Source organism: Neopsephotus bourkii, unplaced genomic scaffold, assembly GCF_033783945.1.
Source record: "Neopsephotus bourkii isolate Nb327-2 ecotype Australia unplaced genomic scaffold, CSIRO-AGI_Nbou_v1 NB_196, whole genome shotgun sequence".
Lineage (NCBI taxonomy): Eukaryota > Metazoa > Chordata > Aves > Psittaciformes > Psittacidae > Neopsephotus > Neopsephotus bourkii.
In genome coordinates, this window is record NW_026900709.1 from 16,933,568 (window position 1) to 16,954,543 (window position 20,976).

The following is a 20,976-nucleotide window of genomic DNA, read 5'->3' on the forward strand; positions in this document are numbered from 1 at the left end:
GCTACAACTGTGCTGTCACTGGAACTTACAAACACCACTCGGAGAAAGCTGAAGCTGAGTATGCCATGAAAGATTGTATATACAAAGAAATCTGTCCCTTCTATGCCAGGCTTTCTCCCACATGCGCTTCAAAAAAGTGCGTGTGCTCTTGATTTGTATTTTTCAGGATTTCAAAGCATATTATTGTGTATATTGATCTATTTTTGCAACAATTTAGCCTTCAAAGGCAGTAGAACATTATCTCAGCAGTAAGTTTTCTTAAGGTTTATACAGCTTTCCCTCCCCCCCCCATCAAAAGAAGGTAATTCTTATGAAAATTCCATTAACAATTTTTAATGGTGGTGTTGATGTTACAGGAGCAAAAGGCATTATTTCTTCACCATTAAAATCTGAACTCACTCTTTTACAGAAAATGTATCTGAAACATGGATTGGGTTATACAGTAAGAACACCTCTGCTGTTTTTGAGTGGTCAGATAGCACCCCAGTAAAATTCTCTAACTGGCACAGCCAGGAACCTAACACCTTTGAAAGACCAGGACAGCTCTGTGTTTCAGCACAAGGACCTGTAAGTTTCCTTTTCTTTTTGAAAGAATGAGACAAACACTTTCATTTGAGCTCATGATAATTTCTCACTGCATATTGTTTTAAACCATGACCTGTATTATGACTGGGTTTTGACTCCTAGTATGTTGTGATAAATGCAATGTAGCCTTTAGAAACTAATGCAGTTTGCAGTGCTGATGCACAGAAAATTAGTCATAGATTTTGAGCTTATGTTCAATAAAGAATGCTTGCCAAATGGAAGAGAACAAATACGAGCAGGTATTTTAATAGACAAAGCGATTTAAAATCCAAGTAGTCTATATCATAATTTATGATGCATCAGTTCTTGCCTTGAAAGCTTCAAGTTTTGACTGTCGGCTGTGTCTGTTTTATCTTCTGGTCAATAAATTTTACGTAGCATCTTTCAGAAGCAGAGAGTAGCCTAAACCTATGTAAAATTACGGAAGTTGACAGCAGTAAGACTGACCCCAAGTTGGTCAGGTGTTGTAAAAGTAGTAGTAATGTTCAGATAACACTATGTCCTGTCTTACTGGTATTCGTGGCCTTGTTGGTTGTGTGGGCTTTGGTTTGGTTTGGTTTGGGTTTGGGGGGTTTTTAAATAATTCGGTCATAAATTTACTTTTATTTTACAATTACAGTACTTAAATTCACTAATACATGACATATGTAAGTAGCACTGTAATCCTTTATTCTTTTTTTGAAGTATGTTTTGTCTAAGTGTGAAAAGTGTATCAAAAAGAGTTTCTGTTATCTCTCTAGAAGTGGGTTCATACTGCAATCTTAAACTCACAGGAAAGCCAAGACAATTACAGTGACCTGGAAAAGTGGGTTTCCATTGGAAGCAGTAAAATTATGGGGTTTAGATACACAAAACCATATTTTACTCAGCTTATAAAACACAAAGGGAAAGGAAGGTTAAGATATGTGCAGTGTGTATAGATATTTGAAAATTATATCATACAAACTTAGTAATATTTTGCATAAGAGCTGTTTAAATATAAAGATTAATCTTACAAAGAACTAAAATAGAAGAAAGTTCCTATCCTGAAAAATGCTCTGGCATGGCCATAGTGTGAATTAATTAAGGTAGATTACATCCCAAACAGTTATTCAAACAGACATTATTGATTTGCAAAGTCCGTCTGACAGTGTTGATAGAAATAAATGATCCAGCTAAGGATAAATAAATGGGGTGAGAAAAATTATTCAGTTTTACTGAAAAGTTAAAATAGGAGGGAGTGTCATAATCTGATGTGTGTATAGATATGCATGACAGTATGTGTATGTACAGAATATGCTTCTTTTTATTCCTTAGGAGGGACGCTGGAAGATTAAAAAATGTGAAGACAGATCTTTCTATGTTTGCAAAAAAGCAGGGGAATTCAATAATGTCTCTCCTGAGCTGGAATCAAGTTGTCCAGAGGTAAGGGGTTTTGTGGGTTTTGTTTGTTTTAAAGCCTTAATATTAAAATAGAATTCTATAGGAAGCCTCTAAGTGTAGCTACCAAACGCATTGTGTAAATAGGTAGATAGTTTAGTTTTTCATTCTAAAGACACACATGTTTTACTAGGAAAAACCTCATTGTTTGCCTTAGAAGTATGTAAACTAAATTTTAATGTAAGATTAAAAGGTTTCTCAAGATGCCTTTGTGGCTTGTTGCATTGCCAGCAGTTGTGACCCAAGTTGCTATTTCTTTCTAGATCAAAAGTGAAAACCCTTTGGTCCACCATCTGTGCAAATAATAGCTGTTATACGATGCCTTATCCCACACATGGTTTTCATACATTGAAATGGAATGTCAGGGTGAAAAACAATCACTTTCATTGACATGGAGAGTGAACTTTTCCACTCCTATATTAGCATTTCTTTTGCCTTCAAACACAAATAGGAAGGAACACAGCTATCTAAATGGGACATTGCAGCAGGTTTTCAGGTTTTTATGCTCTGCATTCTGGTAGTAAAAGGTAATGTGTTGAAGTATGATTTTATTTGCCATAGGTTCCTTTTCACAGCGTGAAAAGAGCAAAATTGGAGACTTTGTATTTTATTCAGAACTCTGGAGGAGTTTTGGGAACCTCCTTTTCTGTCAACAAAAGTCTCTTTAACTTGCTTTACTCTTTAACTCGGTGTCTTCCTTTTTTAATTTCCTGTTCTTTTTCTTGAGAAATCAAGAAACCCAAGCAGTTCAATTGAATTATAAGAAGGTTGAAGCTGAACTGTTTGGAGTTGGGTTCAGTCTTTCCCCAGATGTACAGTGATCAGATCCAGTATCTGGTCATACTGTTATGGAGGCAGGAGTTACTGCTTGGTTCTAACTTAGCATGTCCAAGAGTTTAGTATAACTGCCTTTATTTCATTTGGACCGATGTACTCCATCACTCATAAGTGCTGTGTGTTATTAGTGTAAAAAAGCTTTGTCACAGTCCTCCCCAGGTGGAAAATGTGCAGAGTATCCAGACTTCTAGTTGTACTCGGGAGCTTGACAGCACTTGAACTTCTGGTACCTCACAGGATTGAGACTCAAGAGTTAGAGTCATAAGTAGTTTGGTCTGCTCTGGCAAACTTTTTCAGGATAAATGTCTGCTTGTTGATGTTTCACAGCCTGTAAAAATATTTGCTGGATCCTGTTGTAGTCCCTTGGTTTTGATAGATCCTTTTCTTTCTAAAGTGAAAAGTTGTATTCATTTAATCAAAAGAAATTGGTACTAAGCTTACTCAAAGCTACATTTCATTTCAGCCATTTTGTATTCACTCGCTCTTTTACTGTTTAGTGTATCTGTTGTTCTTAGTTATTGACCTAATTTTCTCAGGCTAAGTCTTTATTTTGTCCAGATTTACCCTTTTTCCCCCCCATTTTTCTGTGGCTGCCTTACCTTAGATGTACACAGTGTCTATTTTCTCACATTTGATCTATTGCTTTGTTAAACTCGTACTGTCATTCACGTTGGATTGCTAGTAGATTCTCAGGGAGCTTTGGCCTCCAGCGCAGTTGTTTGCTTTTCTAAAGCTTTATAGTCTTATGTGTTATTACTGAGCTTTCATCTCATGTTGATTTTATAACTTGTGCATCAGATGAACTGGCCTTTAACGTTTTCTGTGGTTCTGCTGATGGCAGTTTTTTGCAGAATGTCCGTATCAAGTTACCAGAAACCTGAGCCTTCTTTTTTTTTTCCTTACTCCTCTGTCATCCTGAGACGTAAAAAGTGCTTAGCACTTTCTTCCCTTAGCAGGTCAAATATTCTTTTTAGTCAGCAGGCTGTTACTGAGAATAAATATTTTATTGCAAAGGTCAGGTTCTCTGGCCAGTTTTCCCCAACACTGAAATAACTGCTTTAAACATTTTCTTTCAACCACCTTTTGAAACAGGTTGTGGAGCTGTCAGCTGCTTAATAATCAAATTGGAGGTTTCTGTGTGCAGAACTTGGCTGTGATTGTACTGGTGATTTTCTCCAGTCCTCTGCACTGTGATTAGTGCATCAAAAGATAACAGTATAGTACTAAATCAAGCATCTGTCTTTATGGCTGCTGTAATGGGAGGGAACTGTACTTTTAAGAAGAGAATCACTATTAAGGCTACAAAGCCTTGTAAAGAGCAGAAGGACAGCTGCTCATAATAAGGGTCCATTTGGCCTCGTGTTCTGCCTCCACAGGTGATGTTTGGGGAAGAGCAGGACAGGATAAATACAGATAATACTTCCCCCAGTTTTATCTTGATCCCCAGCCAGTCAGGGGATTTCCTGAGCCTTTTAAGGTTTATGGTATCTAACAGCCCACACCGGGCATGTCCTCCAAGCGCTTGTCAAGTTTCCCCTTGAATTCATGCTAGCTCTTCACATTCATATAACTTAGTAAAGAACATTATAAATATACTACTCTTTGAATTAAAAAATGCCACCTTCTTTCCATGTTGAACCTTCCTTCTGCTAGCTTAGCTTTGTTTGATGTTCCTGAAGTCTCATGCTGAAGTAGCTGTCCACCTTCATGGCACCCATCAGTTTGCAGGCCTATGTCTAGTCTGCCCTCCCTAGAGCATCTCCTTTTCCCAAGCTGAAGAGTCACAGCCTGCGCAGTTACTGCTTATGTGGATGCAGCTCCATGCCTTTCATTATCCTTGATGCCCATCTTTTCTAATATCCTTTTCACACGGTATAAGGATTTAAACTTTAGTAGCTTTTCCAGACTGCCATCTTGTCTCCTTCGCACAGGGAGTTTCTTGTTTTCATTTGTGCATTATTAATGTACTCTTTCTTTACCCACATTTTCAGTGACCTTGAGTGTAGCTACTCTTGAACCACGGCAGAAAGGAAAAGGGATATAGGGATGTCAGTGATGATCAGACAGAAAGTACAAAAGTGGATCAAGCTTTTAACAAGTATATAATAATTAATAATCTATACAATAATGTTCGTTTCTTTTAAGGGATGGGAAAGACATGGTGGATATTGTTACAAAATCGACAGTACCCCTCGAAGTTTTGAACAGGCTTCCAGTGGTTATTTCTGCCCATCTGCACTTGTATCAGTAACAAACAGGTAGTTAATCCTAGTTGACAGCAGATACCTCTAACAAGAGCTACTCTAACTTTATAAAGTATTGCATGGCAAAAGATATTACTGGTATGAAATAATGTTTGTGTGAGAGGCAAGCCTAATTACTAACATTGGCTAAAAGCTGTGCTTTGCTTTGTTGTTTAATTGAAAATAAATTTAGTAAAAAGCAAATGTTAGGCTAATAAACACTTGTAATAATATGCACACATGAGCTTGCAGGAATCTAAGCAAAATGCTTTCTACAGAGATATGTAACACCTTTAAGAAACTTCATCATTGCACTTGGAAAAGATACTGAAAAATGAAAGTATATCTGATTGTTATAGCCAAAATATATAAAATTTTAATCTAAATTAATGTTTTATAAATGTTTCTATTGATGTTTGCATTTTATGCAGAAACTAGGGGGAGAAAGTAAATATTTGAAAGCATCTGAGGTCTGTCCTCCCTTGCTTTGTTCCTCTTTACTTGTATTCAAGCTTCAGCAAAAGCTTTCTCCTCTTCAGATGTCCAGATGCTTGTGTTTTCTCTGCTCTTTTTGTGATTTACCCTTTATGTTGGATTCCCATTAAAATTCAGGAAATAGTGATAGATATATTTCATACATGCTTTAACATCCATATAAAAAAAAAAGGAGGAAACCTCCCCCATATTTAGGATGTGGGAAGTACGTAACCACCAGCAATCAGTGAATGATAGCTAGAAATTTTAGGCATATACAGGCTACCCCACAGAAAGATTTATGCTGGGAATTGGGCCGGCCAGGTGGTTTCAGACCATGCAGACAGCACTGTACTGTGATACAACAACAATAGGATAAAGGGGGTAAAGCACAAAGGACAGACTTTCACAGCTGAGCATTTGCAGCTCAGATGTCACAGGGAGCCGAGGGCATTCTCCACACCACTGGAAGCACATCTGCTGTCTTTTTCTGCTTACTTCTCCTTACTTGATTTTTGTTGAGTGTAGGCATCACTGTTTATGATGTTAGTTTCCAGTTCCAATGCTGGAGTGGCAAAAAAAGCTAGTTGTTACTTTAACTTTCTTTTTTTTAATTACTGCTGAGTTTTGTTCTGTTGTGTAAAATGCAAAAGTTTTTCAGTGTATTGCTCCATCAATCCTAAAATATTCACTAAAAAGTAGGTTGTAGAGGAAGGAGAGTTGGTACAAAAACAAGAACACACAGGGGAAATAAAAACAGAGTTTTCAGTCACTCTCAGTGTTAGCCATACATTCAGATTTTTACACTAATGGCATCCTTATGGTATTTAGCCGTTCTTTTCAACAATGTGTGAAATCAAAAGGTTGTATACTCTTTATCAAACCAGGAATTTACCTTATATATTTTCATAGGAATCTGATTAAATGTGCTCATAAAGTGAAGCATTTTTGTATAATGCTATACCAATTATATATGAATAAATTATGTTTAAGTGACAAATGGGTTACTATATGCAACAATTACTACTTGCAAAAAGGTATAAATGTCTCATATCACTTTAATGAAGAAATTAAAGAAAGAAAATGTGATTCTTTCCACAGTCAGATCAGCTTGTGCTTTGAGTCCTTCAGGTCTGGTTTCTTAGTGCTGCTTTTTGTGTCTGGTTCCAGTAGGATACATATGTGCAGAGCTTTTTCTTTTCTTTCTTCTGTAGCGTTTTCAGACTGCCATCTTTTCTCCTTCATACAGGGAGTTTCTTCTTTTTATTTGTGCATCATTAATATATTATTTCTTTACATCTTGTAGTTCAAGCAGTGATCTTATATCTCAATCTACAGTCCCTTTTGTGTGCCCAAACGCTGGGAAAAATACCAGTAAAAATCATGATTTATGCTGCAGACTTGTGCCTGAAGTTCCCCACAGCATTCTATAAAGAAAATTAAGTACCTCTTACATTTTTTCTTTTCTCACATTATTTATATAATTTCATGAGAGCTATTCACTGAAATACCAATTGATCCACTTTATTCTAACAAACCTTTTGTCTTGATTATTTTATTAAGGTTTGAGCAAGCTTTTATCAACAGCATGATCCAGAGCATGGACAAATCTGAGAGAACTTATTTTTGGACAGGCTTGCAAGACCTTAACAACACAGGAGAATACTTTTGGCTGAGTACAGAGGGAAGGAATCACTCCGTGAGCTACACAAACTGGAACAAGTACCAACCACGTGAGTAACATACCAATAATAAAAGAAATGGCTGGAGGCGTTGGGCAGTGGGCTCTTTCCCCTGTCACCAGTGGCTTATATTTTGTGAGCAGAACCCTTCATCATCGTTCATTTACAAACTCATCAGCCAAGGCAATCTTACAAACTTGCTGCTGCTGAAACCATTTGCTACTTTTGTAAGTTCATGGAGGATTTATCCAGAACCCAATGTCAATAAAACAGTTGCTTCACCAAAAATTCACAAAACTCAAATGCCTTATTCTGAGACTCAACACTTATCCCCATCTCTAGGCCATTCAGGAGGATGTGTGGTTATACGAGGGCAGGAGCCCATTGGTTACTGGGAGGTGAAAAGCTGTGAGAACTTCAAAGCAATGTCACTGTGCAAGCAAAAACTCAACTCTTACGAAGAACCTGAACTTACTTTTCAAAAGCATTTGAGTTCCTGCTATTTCGGATGGGAGTCAGAGGCTCATCTGCTCAGCTGCTACAAGGTATGCAACAAACTTGCTTTGGATTTTTCTGATGCTACATACCAGCTTAGGGATAGCCTGTTCCTAAAACGTTTTTGGTAAGGCGTTATTTCTTTCAGCCAGCAAACAAAAATTAGTTGTTACCATCCGTCACTGCTTTTGAAAGTGAATGGAAGTCCTAAGAGTCAGAACTATATTTGGAATTCATATGGCTTTGGTGTAGGAAAACCTGTGAATAATAATTGATTTTTATGGGTTTCTGAAACAACTGCTCTCCAAAACCAACAGCATTTATGACAGTGTTTATTTTATTGCAGATATTTCACAATGAAAAAGTTCTAATGAGAAGAACATGGGATGAAGCAGAAGCGTTATGCCAAGATTTTGGAGCACATCTTGCTAGTTTTAGCAATATCTATGAAGAGATATTCTTAAACAATTTATTATATACGATTTTTGATAGGTAAATCTGCATTTTTAACACCAATAGTATTTATCTTGATAATAGTAATATGTAAAAATAATCCACAACTTCAGTTCTTCCGTCTTTTTTACTACTGGCTGAAGATGTTTTCAGCTTTTAAAATATAATTCAGCATTTCTGTAGGAAAACCAGAGTTTATTGCGAGAGTACTAAAATGTTAACAAATACATTGCAGAATGATTTGTTGAATTCAATAAAAAATGACTATGTGTGTTTGCACTATTTAAAAAGTAATTTCTGATATATTGAAGGGAAAAGTGCATAAGAAATGACACTTTTCTTTGTTTCCATCATAGGACAGAAGAAAGACAGTTCTGGATTGGATTTAATAAGAGAAACCTGCTTTCTGGAGGGACATGGCAGTGGTCTGACAGAACACCTGTAACTATCTGCATACTGTATATTTCAGAAACCGTTCAAGTCATATCTGAGCCTAAGTTCACAAAAATAAGCCTTGTGATCAAATGTTGGCCAGGAAAACTGTTTGGTTTTCATGTCCACATAGTCCAAGTAATTGTTAGAATAGGATTAACAGTACACAACTATGAGAATAGCAGCCTGTGCAAAAGGGCTGTGCAACTGTGGAAGGAATTTGGTAGGATTATGAAGTTCTGCATATGTGTGCTTTCCTGCAAAGCACGTCGTGTTTAGCCTGGGACCAGGCATATGCAGAGTGAACATTTGTATATAGAGATATATATTTACATCTATAGACAGGCACACACATTGGAAAGCCTTTGAGCTGTGCTTACCTATGCTTTATTTGTTCTGCAGCTGTTAGGTTGATGCCTGCATTCAGAGCTGAGTCTTTCCTTTTTTAATACCACTTTTTATTTTGCATCCTTGAGCACTAATGGTTAGTACCTGGGGTTTAAACATCAAACAAGAAGGTAATTGGATTTCAGCCTCAAAGAGCAGTGCCAGCTCTGCCATTGTTACTTAAGCCATTTCAGAATGCAAATGTAAAGTTCAATCATGCAACATGTTGAACCTATGTGGGCAACTAGTGCTAATCATGTAAAAAAATTGTTAGGTTTCATAGCTATTCAATTATTCTTACACAGATGAAGTCTGATATAAGATAGGAAAGTTGAGGACATTGAGAGAACATGACTGTTGATCCTAGTTCTTGGATTCTACCACCATAGTTGAGGTGGAACTCTAGTTGTTGCTTATGACTTTCTTACCATAGACTCATCTCCAAATGCTTCCTTTTTTTCTGTACTGAGAGTTTTAAATGCTTCATCTGGAATTGTTGGCAAAAGATAACGAATGTGCCGTTTTCAGGTTGTATCTTCATTTCTGGAGGGCAAGTATGTTGAAGATGATTCAAGAAACTGTGGTGTGTTCAGAGTAAATCGAACGGTCTTCCCAGCACACTGCAATGAAAAGCGTGAATGGATATGCAAAATACCAAAAGGTGAAATGTTAATTAACATACATTGTCTGTTATACCAATTACTTGCAATTCAGGAGAGTCAAGGAAAAAAAAATACCTAAAAGCCTGCTCTTTAGCCGCATCTGGAGTTCTCCTCATTGGTTTTCTATGTGAAATCATAGCAAAAATGTATGTGAACAATAGGGTTTCTTGGCCAGTTAGCACATCTAACATCCAGTCAGATCAAAAATGGATAGCAATGATTAGCAGTTAGTTAACATGAGTTAATCACATTTCTTATTTATAAAGGTTACTAAAAATGTTGTTTAGTAAATGGCATTTATTTTACTGTATTCCATGTTAAGCTCCTTTTTTTGTCCCTGAACAAGAATAGCGATATTCCTAATGTTTTTTATTGAATCCTTACCATGCAGAGAAAGCAATTTCCATGAAACACCACTTTACATTCTAAATCAGCAATGTTTTAATGTATCTGTGCATTTTTGCAGGTGTTAAACCGAAGAACCCAGATTGGTACATAGCTGGTATGAAAACATTTTCTTTTTCAAATCTTCACACATTGTAACTTCGAAATACAATTCAAGTCACTGGTAAAAATAACAAAAATGTCAGTTAAAAATGTACATTAAAGAATTTTGTAGAAACTAATCGCTATTGGTCAAAATCTGCACTCCTTTGCTTAATAATACTGAAGCATCAGATACTGCTTCGATTAGGTAAAGGAATGTTGCCAGTAATCAGACAAGAGTTTGATAACCTCTCCCTTGCATTAGATCTGCCTTTTTGCAATGGTTAGGCAACTCATTTAATATTACTGCATTACAGAATGATTTTTAAACATATACTCATAGTGCATTTTTAGTGCTTCCCCTCCTGCACCCCCCCCCCCACAAATTTGTGTGTTAAATATGGTTCTGCTGTTAATTGTGGCATATTTGTCTTCTGACACATGGCTAAAGGCAGGCCATAGTGGTTACAAAGAATAGGACTTGAAATGAGTTTCTACCACTGCACACCACTGACACTTCCCATTGTTTTCTAGAGCTGCCGTGGTCATATTACCAAGGAGCAGAATATCTCTTCCATGTCAGTCAAACAGACTGGGAAACGTATGAGTTTGTCTGTGGCTGGCTTCGCAGTGGAATGGCAACAATAAATAATTCTGGTGAACAAGCCTTTATTCAAAATAAAATTAAGAAGGTAACAAAAACTACTCCTTTGAAGAACTAAACCCTCAGGCAGTAACTGGCTATTTTCCGCTGCATCTTTTGGAATGTCTGCTTGCTGGCTGCTGCAGACAGAATCCCAAACACATTTTACTTTAGAAATAATTCTTTTGCTGTCTTCATTTCCCACATCCCTTCCTGAAGCCCTATTTAGCTAAAGAAGCCAGTAACGTATCAGAATCATCTCTGCTAATGTGCAGGTGGGTGGCTCTGCCTCAAAAGACCCTGAAAGGTTTTAGCATGGAATTTGAAATCACATTTTTCACTGTTTCTTCAGAAACTGTAATGCGTAGGCTGAGTGCTGTGATTAGAAAACTAAACTCAAGGGGCAGGCAATACCAAGTTGAACAGCATTCCTGGATCTCTTCTTTGTCAGAAATGTGTAATTCCTTCATTTGTGACTGCTGTATAAGGTGTAGGCTGTTGAAATCCTAACTGTAACTCCAAGGACAGTGTGGGTGCCATAATATAGGCTGCACTTAAGTTCTTTCTGGAAAAAAAATTGTGCTTTTCAGGGTGGCTTTTCCAGTATCCTGCACATTCAGAACTTTGTTGTTGGCAGCTCTTTTCCAAAGACCCCAAAACTGTGACTATTGAGTGGCTAACCCTGAAAGTAAAGCCTGTTCATAGCTTAAGGCAGAGTCAAGTCAGCACAGTGGGTGTTTGAATTACATTATTTCTGTGATTTTCCATAATATTTTGCCTTTTAGGAGTGAAGGTCTAGAGGCTTCCATGAGAGCAACAGTTGGTCTGGAAAGGATCATTAGAAATCTCTTGTGTGAGATATACAAACTCAGTAAACATTCATAGAAAATGTCTTGGAAACATTAACAACCAGCAGTATATTAATGCTAAAAGGAAATATTTGCTACTGTATTTTTTTAGGAACTAGGGAAAACCAAATTCCAGTCTAAGTGTACAGTCCTTTTCGAGCCAGATAGGCTGCAAATTAATAAAATCATAAATTCCTACTTTACAGCAGATACATCAGCAGTCCAGTGGAAATGGGGCTAAATAATGATCTGCTTACATCAGTAACATTACTGAAGTGACATAAATTAACATGGGCAGGATTTAGCACCTGTTCTTCCCATTGGAACCGAATAGAAATGCTGTTAGTCTGAATACAGAGTCTGAGTTTAGAGTTTGTTAATGCTTTGGTAAGAAGACAGCAACAGCTAAACATATGGCAAAATGTGTTGGTTTTTTTTAAAGCTTTCAAACAGTGATGTTCACTGGTGGATTGGATTGCACGCCGAAAACTTCAGTGGTGAATTTCGGTAAGAATACTTCAGCTGCCATCAGTAGCACTTGGCATGCCCTGTTTGCAGGCTGCCATTCAGTCTGATGCACTAAAATGGTTTGATAACTGAGTGGGATATTCAAGAGATAACATTGGTTCTCATTAAATATAATTCATAATATGTTACGGTTAATTTATCTCCGTGTTACAGTATTTCTTCCAAAAGGGTTACGAAAGAGACAAGCCAAATGCATGAATATCAACCTTGTTGTTGGTTGTCTGATTATTTTTTTTTTTTAATGCTTAGTTAATAACAGGGCCCTTTTTACCTTGTATTTCCTTTACAAATGCTTGTAATGGAGGGTATATTTTTAGGTAAAGATAGGAGAGGGTGTAACTTCACTCTTAACATTTCTGTGCAGCTGGAGAGATGAATCACCAGTAACATACCAGAACTGGAATGAAGGGAGGGAAAGACATCAGGAGAAACCAGGGAAAAGATGTGGCTACATTTCATCAGAAACAGGTTTATTTCATATTTCCTTTTGCTGCTAAGTTGTTGGCCAAAGGGATTGTATATATTTTATAATGCTCTGAGGAAGTGCAATCTGTATTCAAGTCCCTGGTTATAATTTGCATAACTGCTTTTATGGTTATGAAAAGAATAGTGAAATATCATTAATATGCCCAGAGACTAATCTGTAGGATTTAATAGTATATTAATAATTCCAGTTCTCTACTATCAAAAGACAAAGATTCCAGTGATACTGATACTTCAGTTTTACTTAAGAATCTGTTATGTGGCACAGCAAAAATGTTAATGCATTGCTAGTTTTCACAGTTAGTTTTCACATAACCAAATGAGCCAGATGGGCTGAACAGCAATTTTTCCTACATTTTTAAACTGTTTTTACATCAGCATACAGCTTCAAATACTCAGGTTTCTAGCTTATTTCTGATCCATCGAAGTCATGTCCTGTGCCCCACCTGCTGAGGGATTTTGATGTACTGTGTTCTTGGTGCTGGCCTTTACATCACCACATAGCTCTGTGTTTTCCTATAGTAATTAAAAAATAAAATAAAATACAATGCTGCTGGTTCCAGTGATTTCTGTCATCTCACAGTGTCTGTTTTCTGAAGATCTGCAAGTCGTATGATAAAGTAAACATGTCAGGTTCCATGGGAAGAAGAAATACCCAGCTTTGTATTTGTGAGAAGAGCTGGAAAAAAAAATAACCCAGTTGCTGCTCCCTTGTAATCTCAGCCTCAAAAGCCAAAACTGAAGAGACTTAAAACCTTCTTTTTTTTTTTTTTTCCCCACATGTAATCTTGGGGGTTTCATTCATGACTTTCAAATCGTTAAGTTTGGCGTTACTATAGCTAACATCAGACAAAAGGAAGAGATGCCCACCCTAACCACTCAGCTGGCTGGCAGATGGGAGCTGGTCAACAGCTTGTTCAGTGCTCTGAAAAATGTATTTTCCTCCTAAGCACGTCAGCTTTTTATGTCAGTACCTGGATCTTGCCAAAAATTTTCAGTATTAAGGCTGTCGAACTATTTTATCTGGGAGGCATCATTTCTATACTTTAATTTTTTTTCAAATACATGACCGTACAGGCATATGTTATGTGACTCAATGTAGAGCAATTGGTTAAATTCAATAAAATCAAACTGGGGATAAAAGTATGAGCCCCATGGACCATCAAATCCACTGTAATGTGATTTGTCCAAATGTATTTGATGTGGAATGTCATCTTACTCAACCACTAAAGGATACCCTTCTTAACAACGTCTAAGCTACCTAAGGAAAAACACGTTCCAATTCTTAAGCCAGTATTGAACTGTGATTTTTCTTTTTACACAGGACTCTGGGGTGACGAAAACTGTACTGTCTCTCTTCCCTGTATTTGCAAACGTAAATTTGCATGGAAAATAGAGAAAGAGATCCCAAAAGACCAGAGCCAACAAGGAGTATGTCCCAAAGGCTGGCTGCACTTTGGATTGAAAGTATAACATTTTTTCTGCTGTTTGATTATTCAAAATGCTTTCCATGTTTATGGCAGAAATGGGACACTTAAAGATTATTTAATGTTTGAAGATTTTCTCCCTTTTTGAAAGCAGGGCCCTTAGGCTTTAACTACTGAAACAGTGATAAAGAGGTTTGGACTGATTAAGTAGCTTTTCACAGAGAATAAGGTGCCTTAATAAGGTGTCAAAAATTTTACTTTAGTTCAAGGAAATGAATACTCAGATATGCAAGAGCTATCTGAAGTGTATTTGTGCATTTGGCATGAAAAACATGCTTCATCCTCTCTTTTCCACTTACGACAATTTGAAGAGTCTTTTATGCTCTCAAAACAGATCTCTGACCCCTTGTTGTACTAAATGGATCCCTAACTGCTGTCATCCTTGACAAGATGCTTTTTCAAATAGAGCTTATCAAAGATAATTATAAAACAAAGTCTATTTGCAATTGAACGTCAAAAGGCAATTATTTCATCACTCTTCTCATAAATACACGCATTCCTTAACAGCAGTATGCATGGAGGTGGCCAATTTATCCCAGTGCTGAACTGCAGTGACCACAAGGATAAATTTAACCCAGACTGTGTTTGCCTTGAAACAGCTGATTTGAATCCAAGCCTGATCGCAGCTGAAAACTGATACCAAGCATGTTGGAGAGGTCCATTGCAAGGACAGAAACTAATGAAATATTTGATATTAAGTGAAATGTTTTAGTGATTACTTTTGGTGATTGATAAATAGTTTTTAAAACAAGCCCTACTTTTTTGTTTGCTTGTTTTTTGAACAGTGCTTTTTGATACAAATTCCAAAGGATCCAGAGCATCTAAGGAACTGGTACTCTGCACAAGTGTTTTGCAGTAGCTATGCTGGGTCACTCGCTTCCCTTGAAGATGAACTGGAACAAGGTTGAGTACTGAAAATATTGTTAAATAAATAAAATTTCTTCTTTGTTAGGATGCTGTGGTAAAGTTTCATCTTGGATAGTGATTTAGGAAAAAAGATCATTCAGATCCTACTCATGGTTCCACTGCTTTAAACATATTAGCTTTTCTCTTGCCCAATTTCCCAAAATATAAAGTTTTAAATATTCACTGAGCTGTGTGACAGGTACATTTTGAGGAGTAGTTATAAGTTCTTTTGTGTTTACTACCATGCATTAGAAATACAAAAATACAATGAAATGCCCATTTAAGAATTTGATATGTAAAATTTATATATTATGAATGCAACGTCATACTATTATGATGTTATTATCCCATTTTTTTCCTTTACTAGCACTTAAAACCTGAGCTGTAATACAGCACATAAGCACAGTGCTAGACCAGAACTGTCAGAATTAAATGTCAGTACTTTGGGAAGTATTTATATTCCCTGTTTACAAAAATCTGGGATTAAATTGTATACATTTGTAAAATCACTTATTTGGAGGTGGGATGAATCTCACTGGCTATCTTTAGTTGAGGAATCTTACTTTCAACTAAAACTGAGCAAAGCTTTTTCAATGGGACAGTACCCTGAACTAATACATAAATTGTTTAAGCTGCTGTGAACATTTCTGGAAGACTTCTTAGTTAGTGGACTAGACCTTAACAGAAATTAAGCAGCTTAACTGAATTTATAGTTAGATGACACTGAAATACTGCTCATGTTCTTACTTCCCAGTACCTATGTAGTGTCCTTGATTAGTAATGACATTTTTCAGTGCTTTAGTGTGTTGGAAGAGACTTCATCTATCCATAAGTGGTTACCTGTTAATATTTTTTCCTGTTTCATTTTCCAGCTTTCATAACAATGAATCTGTTTGGACAGAAGACTAATGTTTGGATAGGTTTCCAGAGTGATGATTATGAGAAGTGGGTGAATGAAAATCTTCCGATGTATTCCAACTGGTCTCCAGTTGAAGTAGTGCGTGTGAGTATTTCCAGGGAGTTTAAGGACAGCATGAAGTTGGTTTAGCTATCAAAATCATGTCCCAAAGACAAGGCCTAACTTGTTAGAGCAACTTTGTCTTCTCTTAATCTTTTCCGCTTCAGACAGCTGTAGGCACAAATTTATGGGTATAACTACAGGTAGCAAAAAAGACACCATCGAGACAGTTATTTATGCAATTTGTGGCTATAGTCATTTTCTCTTGCGGTTGCTTTTAAGCACCAAAGTTTGAATTATATGGTTAGTACCATATGCTGGGGCTGAGCAAAATTTAGGAATAATATCCTGAATTTGATATTTCTGTTGTTTAACACAGTGTTAATCCATACTTGTTTCAGCATTTGAGTTTATTCAGTGAAAGTAAGCTTATTGTTTCAAATTCTTTTTATTTGTATGTGTATTGTATATTCATTGTTCTACCTAAATATTTGTAATAGTGACTTTCATATAATTATTCTTTCAACTTTACTGTAATAATTATCTATTGGTTTTACACAGTGTCTTTTTTAATATAAGGCTCTGTATTGATTGCAGAGACAGCGCTATAACAGTGCAAACGTCGAAGAACAACTTCCACTATGTACAGTGGTATCAAATAACCCTAATTTTTATTTTACGGGAAAATGGTACTTAGAAAACTGTCAGAAAAATTTTGGGTTTGTCTGCCAAAAGGATCAGGGTAAGGTTTTGTTTCGCTTTGCTTCTCTTTTCTTACTATACTGAATCATTGCACTTTATTTTCATCCAGAAGCAACTTGTTATAGGTGTCTGTAAAACCAAGAACATAAGAGATTTCTAAGATTGGTTGATATTTAGACAGACAAGCTCTACACTAATTAATTAATAGCTGTGATGTAGAATTAATTTCTAAAAAAAAAAAAAAAGAGTTGTTTTCTTTTGAACTTTGAGCTTTTTGTTGCCTATCTTAGAATCAGGAACAGAGATGAAATTTCATGTTTTCTGTCATGGCAGCAGAGTTACTGCATGAAATCACAAAAGGAAAAATGAGGGTAATTTTGAAGAATATATGATTATTGGGGGAGGGTTTGCAATGTTAGATTGGAATAGACTCTAGAAAATGTATTTCTACGAACAGTGCAGATGGGCAGGTCGATCAAATAGAGTTTGGCTTTTCTTTTCACACTTGTCTAATTTTATTACCATAAAGTTCCCTTGTTAGAAGCACGAAGCTTTTGCGGGGATCATGCATTGTTTGGTTTCCTCCAGTCACATTCCTGTATTACCTCTGGGATGGGGAGCTGCTGGCTTCCCCAGGGTGCTGGCGCAGCTTTAGAGCCCTGTACCAGGGGCAGCTGCAGACCTGCCAGTGGGAAGCTGTCAGGGCATGTTACTGGAATAGATCAGTGGCAAATTATTAACCGTAAGCAAAGGAGGGGGCTGTAATCTGAGCCTGTACAGAGTGTTCTTGGATGCTATACGTACTGCAGGGGTGGTTTAATATGCCTCATCTTCATACATCACCTCTTAGTTAAGCCCTGAGTCTAAAGAGATGATCTCTCCTGCTGGCTGCCTAGGAGGTGCAGGAGAGTGAGTCAAGAAGTAGAATAAACAAATGAAAACTTTGGGCAGTGCTCAGGTGTGGTTGTAGCAAACCATAGCCATCATTTATTGTGAACTGCAATTGCTTGGAGTGCTGGAGTAATCCTGCACAAGCTGTAGAAAAAATAAATCAATATATTTTCCTGCTGTTTTGTTTCATTTACCTCCTGATCATTTGTATTGTAACCCCTTGTGGCTGTTTCGGGCAGATGGAAAAGGCATTCAAAGGCAAGAAGGAAAACTATTGCCATAGGGCAGCCAGACTACAGGGCACTGGGAGGAAATGGGCTGCAGTGGGTGTTCAGGGAACTCCCCATGTTTTCCTGGCTGGCTGAATGTAAGATGTGAATGTATCAGTACCTGGAAAGAGGAACTGGTGCTTTGCTTCTGCCATCTTGTCCGCATCCCATTTCCCCTCTTTAGAATTGTTTTCTGTAGGAAACTAAAATTAAATAAACCAGGAGCTAATCTGAACTGGGTTCTGATCTCTTAGTGGTGCTTCTGTTAGGACTGTGGCAGCATTTTACTGAATTTCCTGCCTTTTCTTTCTTTTCTTTCTTTTTTTTAAGCAGTGATGTGCACTGTGAAAGCTGGAACAAAACAGAGTGCTTCAGTTAGCTCAAGAGCAGAACTTTCTTTGCTTAGAAATTTATAATTTTAAATTATTTATGCATGACAAATAATTAATTAATTTACTTTTTTAAGATGCTTGACTCTTAGTTATAAGGGGAACCACGTCTAAAAACCACTCCAGCTCATAGTACCCCACTTCAGTTTGTAATCACAGAGAAGTTTTATAGACAGGGATAATTAATCCAAATTGACAAACAGGATTAAAACTGAGGCATTGCTTTATTTTAATAGTCTTGCTTAAAATATACTGTGAGCATTCGTTACATTAGTAAAGGCATTTGCTTCCTGTAGGAAAGCAAGCTGCACCAGCATCGCAGATGTGGTTGGGATGGAAATGGTCTCTTTCTCCTGACCTTTTTTTCTCATGGGAGGCCCTCTATTTCTTAAATCTAAAAAGTCCACTGCTGCCCTGCTTTCTTTTCTTTTTAGACATTGCTGTGTTAGTTTATCATCAAAAAGAGATTGAAGCCTCTATGCACAAAGGATTTCTCTTCAAGTGCCAGTACTGTGGTCTTCCATACATTTGCTCATGGGTAGTAAAGATGAGCTCAAGAACCTCCCAAGCACTCGTACCACAAGCCACAGTTTGTCATCCTCTCATTGTGCCAGTACAGCCATTTGTGAGGCCAGGCTTTCTGCTGTAAACTGATCTTGGAAATTACTAAAAATAATGTGTCAAAAATGAAGTAATCTAAATTACATGCAAGGTAGCTGGGGTAAGGGCACTGTGCAGCCCACGGCGGCTGGACATCTGGGTTATGACCAGATCCCAGGTGATTTCTTACTGACCTTCAAGCTGCTTGCTTTAAAAAATGAGTAACTACTTTCTTTTTGTTTGTAACAGACACATCCAGACATGTCATCAATGCATCTGAAACATACCCTGTGCCGGATACCTTAGAATATGGAAACAGAACATACCAACTCTTACGTGGGAATTTCACATGGTCTTCGGCTTTAAAAACCTGCATGGCAAATGGCGCGGAGTTGGTCAGCATCACAAACCAGTATCACCAAGCTTTCCTCACAGTCATTGTGAATCGCCTGGGATACAACCACTGGATCGGGCTGTTCACTTCAGATGTATGTATTGGACTCCCTGGCTGTGAATTTGTTTGTGCAAAGGAGTGTTTCCAGAAGCAAGCTAATGAGCTGTGTCACTCATTTGAAGTCACAGGAAGTCTGCATCTGGAAATGAAACCCAGGAAAATTTGAGCCCTAACAAGTTTTTGTAACATAATGTGTAAATCTAATGAAAGCCAGTATGGTGTTATGAGTACTGAAAACTAAAAGCCATACAAAACGTTTAAAAACACGCAAAAAAAATCCCTTGTAGGGTCAACAATGAGATTATGTTGCTTCATTTGTAGTGGCTCCATGGCCCAAATAACCACTAGCTGGTTAGATGTAGTTTATGGTCTCTGAGAAGTAAGTTGCAAGGATCCTTGGAGCTCCCATTTGTAGATCCTTCTAGGTCTACCCAGCCTTTGGAAAAGTAAAAGCCATTCTGTAATAGGTGGGGAGGATGCCACCAGAAGATGAACTTCCGTGGTGCTAAAGCCTATCAGAAAGATAACCTAAAGTTTGTTTTGGCAGAATGGGCTTAACTTTGAGTGGTCGGATGGGACAAGGTCTTTGTTTACTTTCTGGAAAGACGACGAGTCGCAGGCCTTTGGCAGTTGTGTTTACATCGATACTTGGGGGCACTGGAAAAGTGCTAACTGTGAAAGACTTCTGCAAGGAGCAGTCTGCCATGTGCCACCTAGTAAGTTGGAGTTCAGTTTTGTATTAAATCTCTGTAGCTGCACATGTGTGCATTGACAGTGGAAGTATATGAAAAGAAACTCATTAGAGGTTAAACAGTGATGATAGTATTATTCAAAACTTAAATGTATTTCTGGCATTTCCTTGTTGCGTCTCCTATTTGTGAAACCATTTTTCCCCCATGAAATATTGGCCATAAGGTCTGGTCCATAGGGAAAGGGAAAGAGAACGTTCATAATAGAAAAAGACACAGGAAAATTACTTTGTCTCTTCAGTGAACGTTATATTATCTGTGAAAAATGATGATTGCTAATAACCTAGCTTGAAGGGAAATCAATTCGGTTTGCTGCAATTAACTATAGGATGGGAGAAGGGAAGTATTTAGAGCAAAGTGAAAAATTAAAGTCACATCTTCACTGATTGCACGTAAAAGATTTTGCAGCTTTTTTCTGTAAAGATAAGAATATTTTCCTGTATCCTAAAACATGTGTTTCCTGCACTGCTCTGTCAATTACCTGGGCTTCATTTGAATCCAGAATTCTGATCTGAAACTCCATTCAGCCCAGGACTACAGAGTCGTTGGCAGCATCCAGTTCCCAAAATAGTTCTTGTTTGGTGGTATTTATCACCAAGGGTTTGCCTACACCTTTTTTATAGCTTAAGGATCTGTTGAGAAGAAAGCTGTTTTGGAATCCTTCAAGATAAACACGATTCCTTTGCATGTTTTTTGTGACTAAGCTGGCTAATTTTCTAATTTGTTTATGTCGAGTTCTGTAATCATATACAGCCTAAGGTTTATTTTGTTATTTTTAAATGTGTTTTGTGGCAGAGTAGGAAGCATGGGAGAGACCATAGGTAACACAGCCAGATCTACAGCGCTGCCAAAAAGCAATGCTTTAGTGAGCTTATGGAGTTGCCTGAGTCAGAGGAATCTGCTGCAGCATGTTG

At 37.4% G+C, this 20,976-nt stretch overlaps 1 protein-coding gene across 7 annotated transcripts in view; it reads left to right on the top strand.

The window, feature by feature from the left end:
• ITGB6 (integrin subunit beta 6) overlaps positions 1-20,976 on the top strand; it is a 98,374-nt gene that overhangs the window by 49,487 nt on the left and 27,911 nt on the right. For 2 of the 7 annotated variants that reach the window (XM_061344186.1, XM_061344187.1), the window contains exons 8-25: positions 410-567; positions 1,882-1,989; positions 4,987-5,099; positions 7,122-7,291; positions 7,583-7,785; positions 8,082-8,227; positions 8,545-8,629; positions 9,536-9,668; positions 10,136-10,171; positions 10,690-10,847; positions 12,089-12,153; positions 12,539-12,642; positions 13,982-14,124; positions 14,930-15,047; positions 15,923-16,053; positions 16,606-16,750; positions 19,109-19,347; positions 19,861-20,029. In XM_061344186.1, coding sequence (XP_061200170.1) covers positions 410-567; positions 1,882-1,989; positions 4,987-5,099; positions 7,122-7,291; positions 7,583-7,785; positions 8,082-8,227; positions 8,545-8,629; positions 9,536-9,668; positions 10,136-10,171; positions 10,690-10,847; positions 12,089-12,153; positions 12,539-12,642; positions 13,982-14,124; positions 14,930-15,047; positions 15,923-16,053; positions 16,606-16,750; positions 19,109-19,347; positions 19,861-20,029 — 2,424 coding nt within the window. Of the gene's footprint in view, positions 1-409; positions 568-1,881; positions 1,990-4,986; positions 5,100-7,121; positions 7,292-7,582; positions 7,786-8,081; positions 8,228-8,544; positions 8,902-9,535; positions 9,669-10,135; positions 10,480-10,689; positions 10,848-12,088; positions 12,154-12,538; positions 12,643-13,981; positions 14,125-14,929; positions 15,048-15,922; positions 16,054-16,605; positions 16,751-19,108; positions 19,348-19,860; positions 20,030-20,976 lie in introns of those variants that run through there. The other 5 variants (XM_061344179.1, XM_061344178.1, XM_061344181.1 and 2 more) reach the window with 5 other exon arrangements.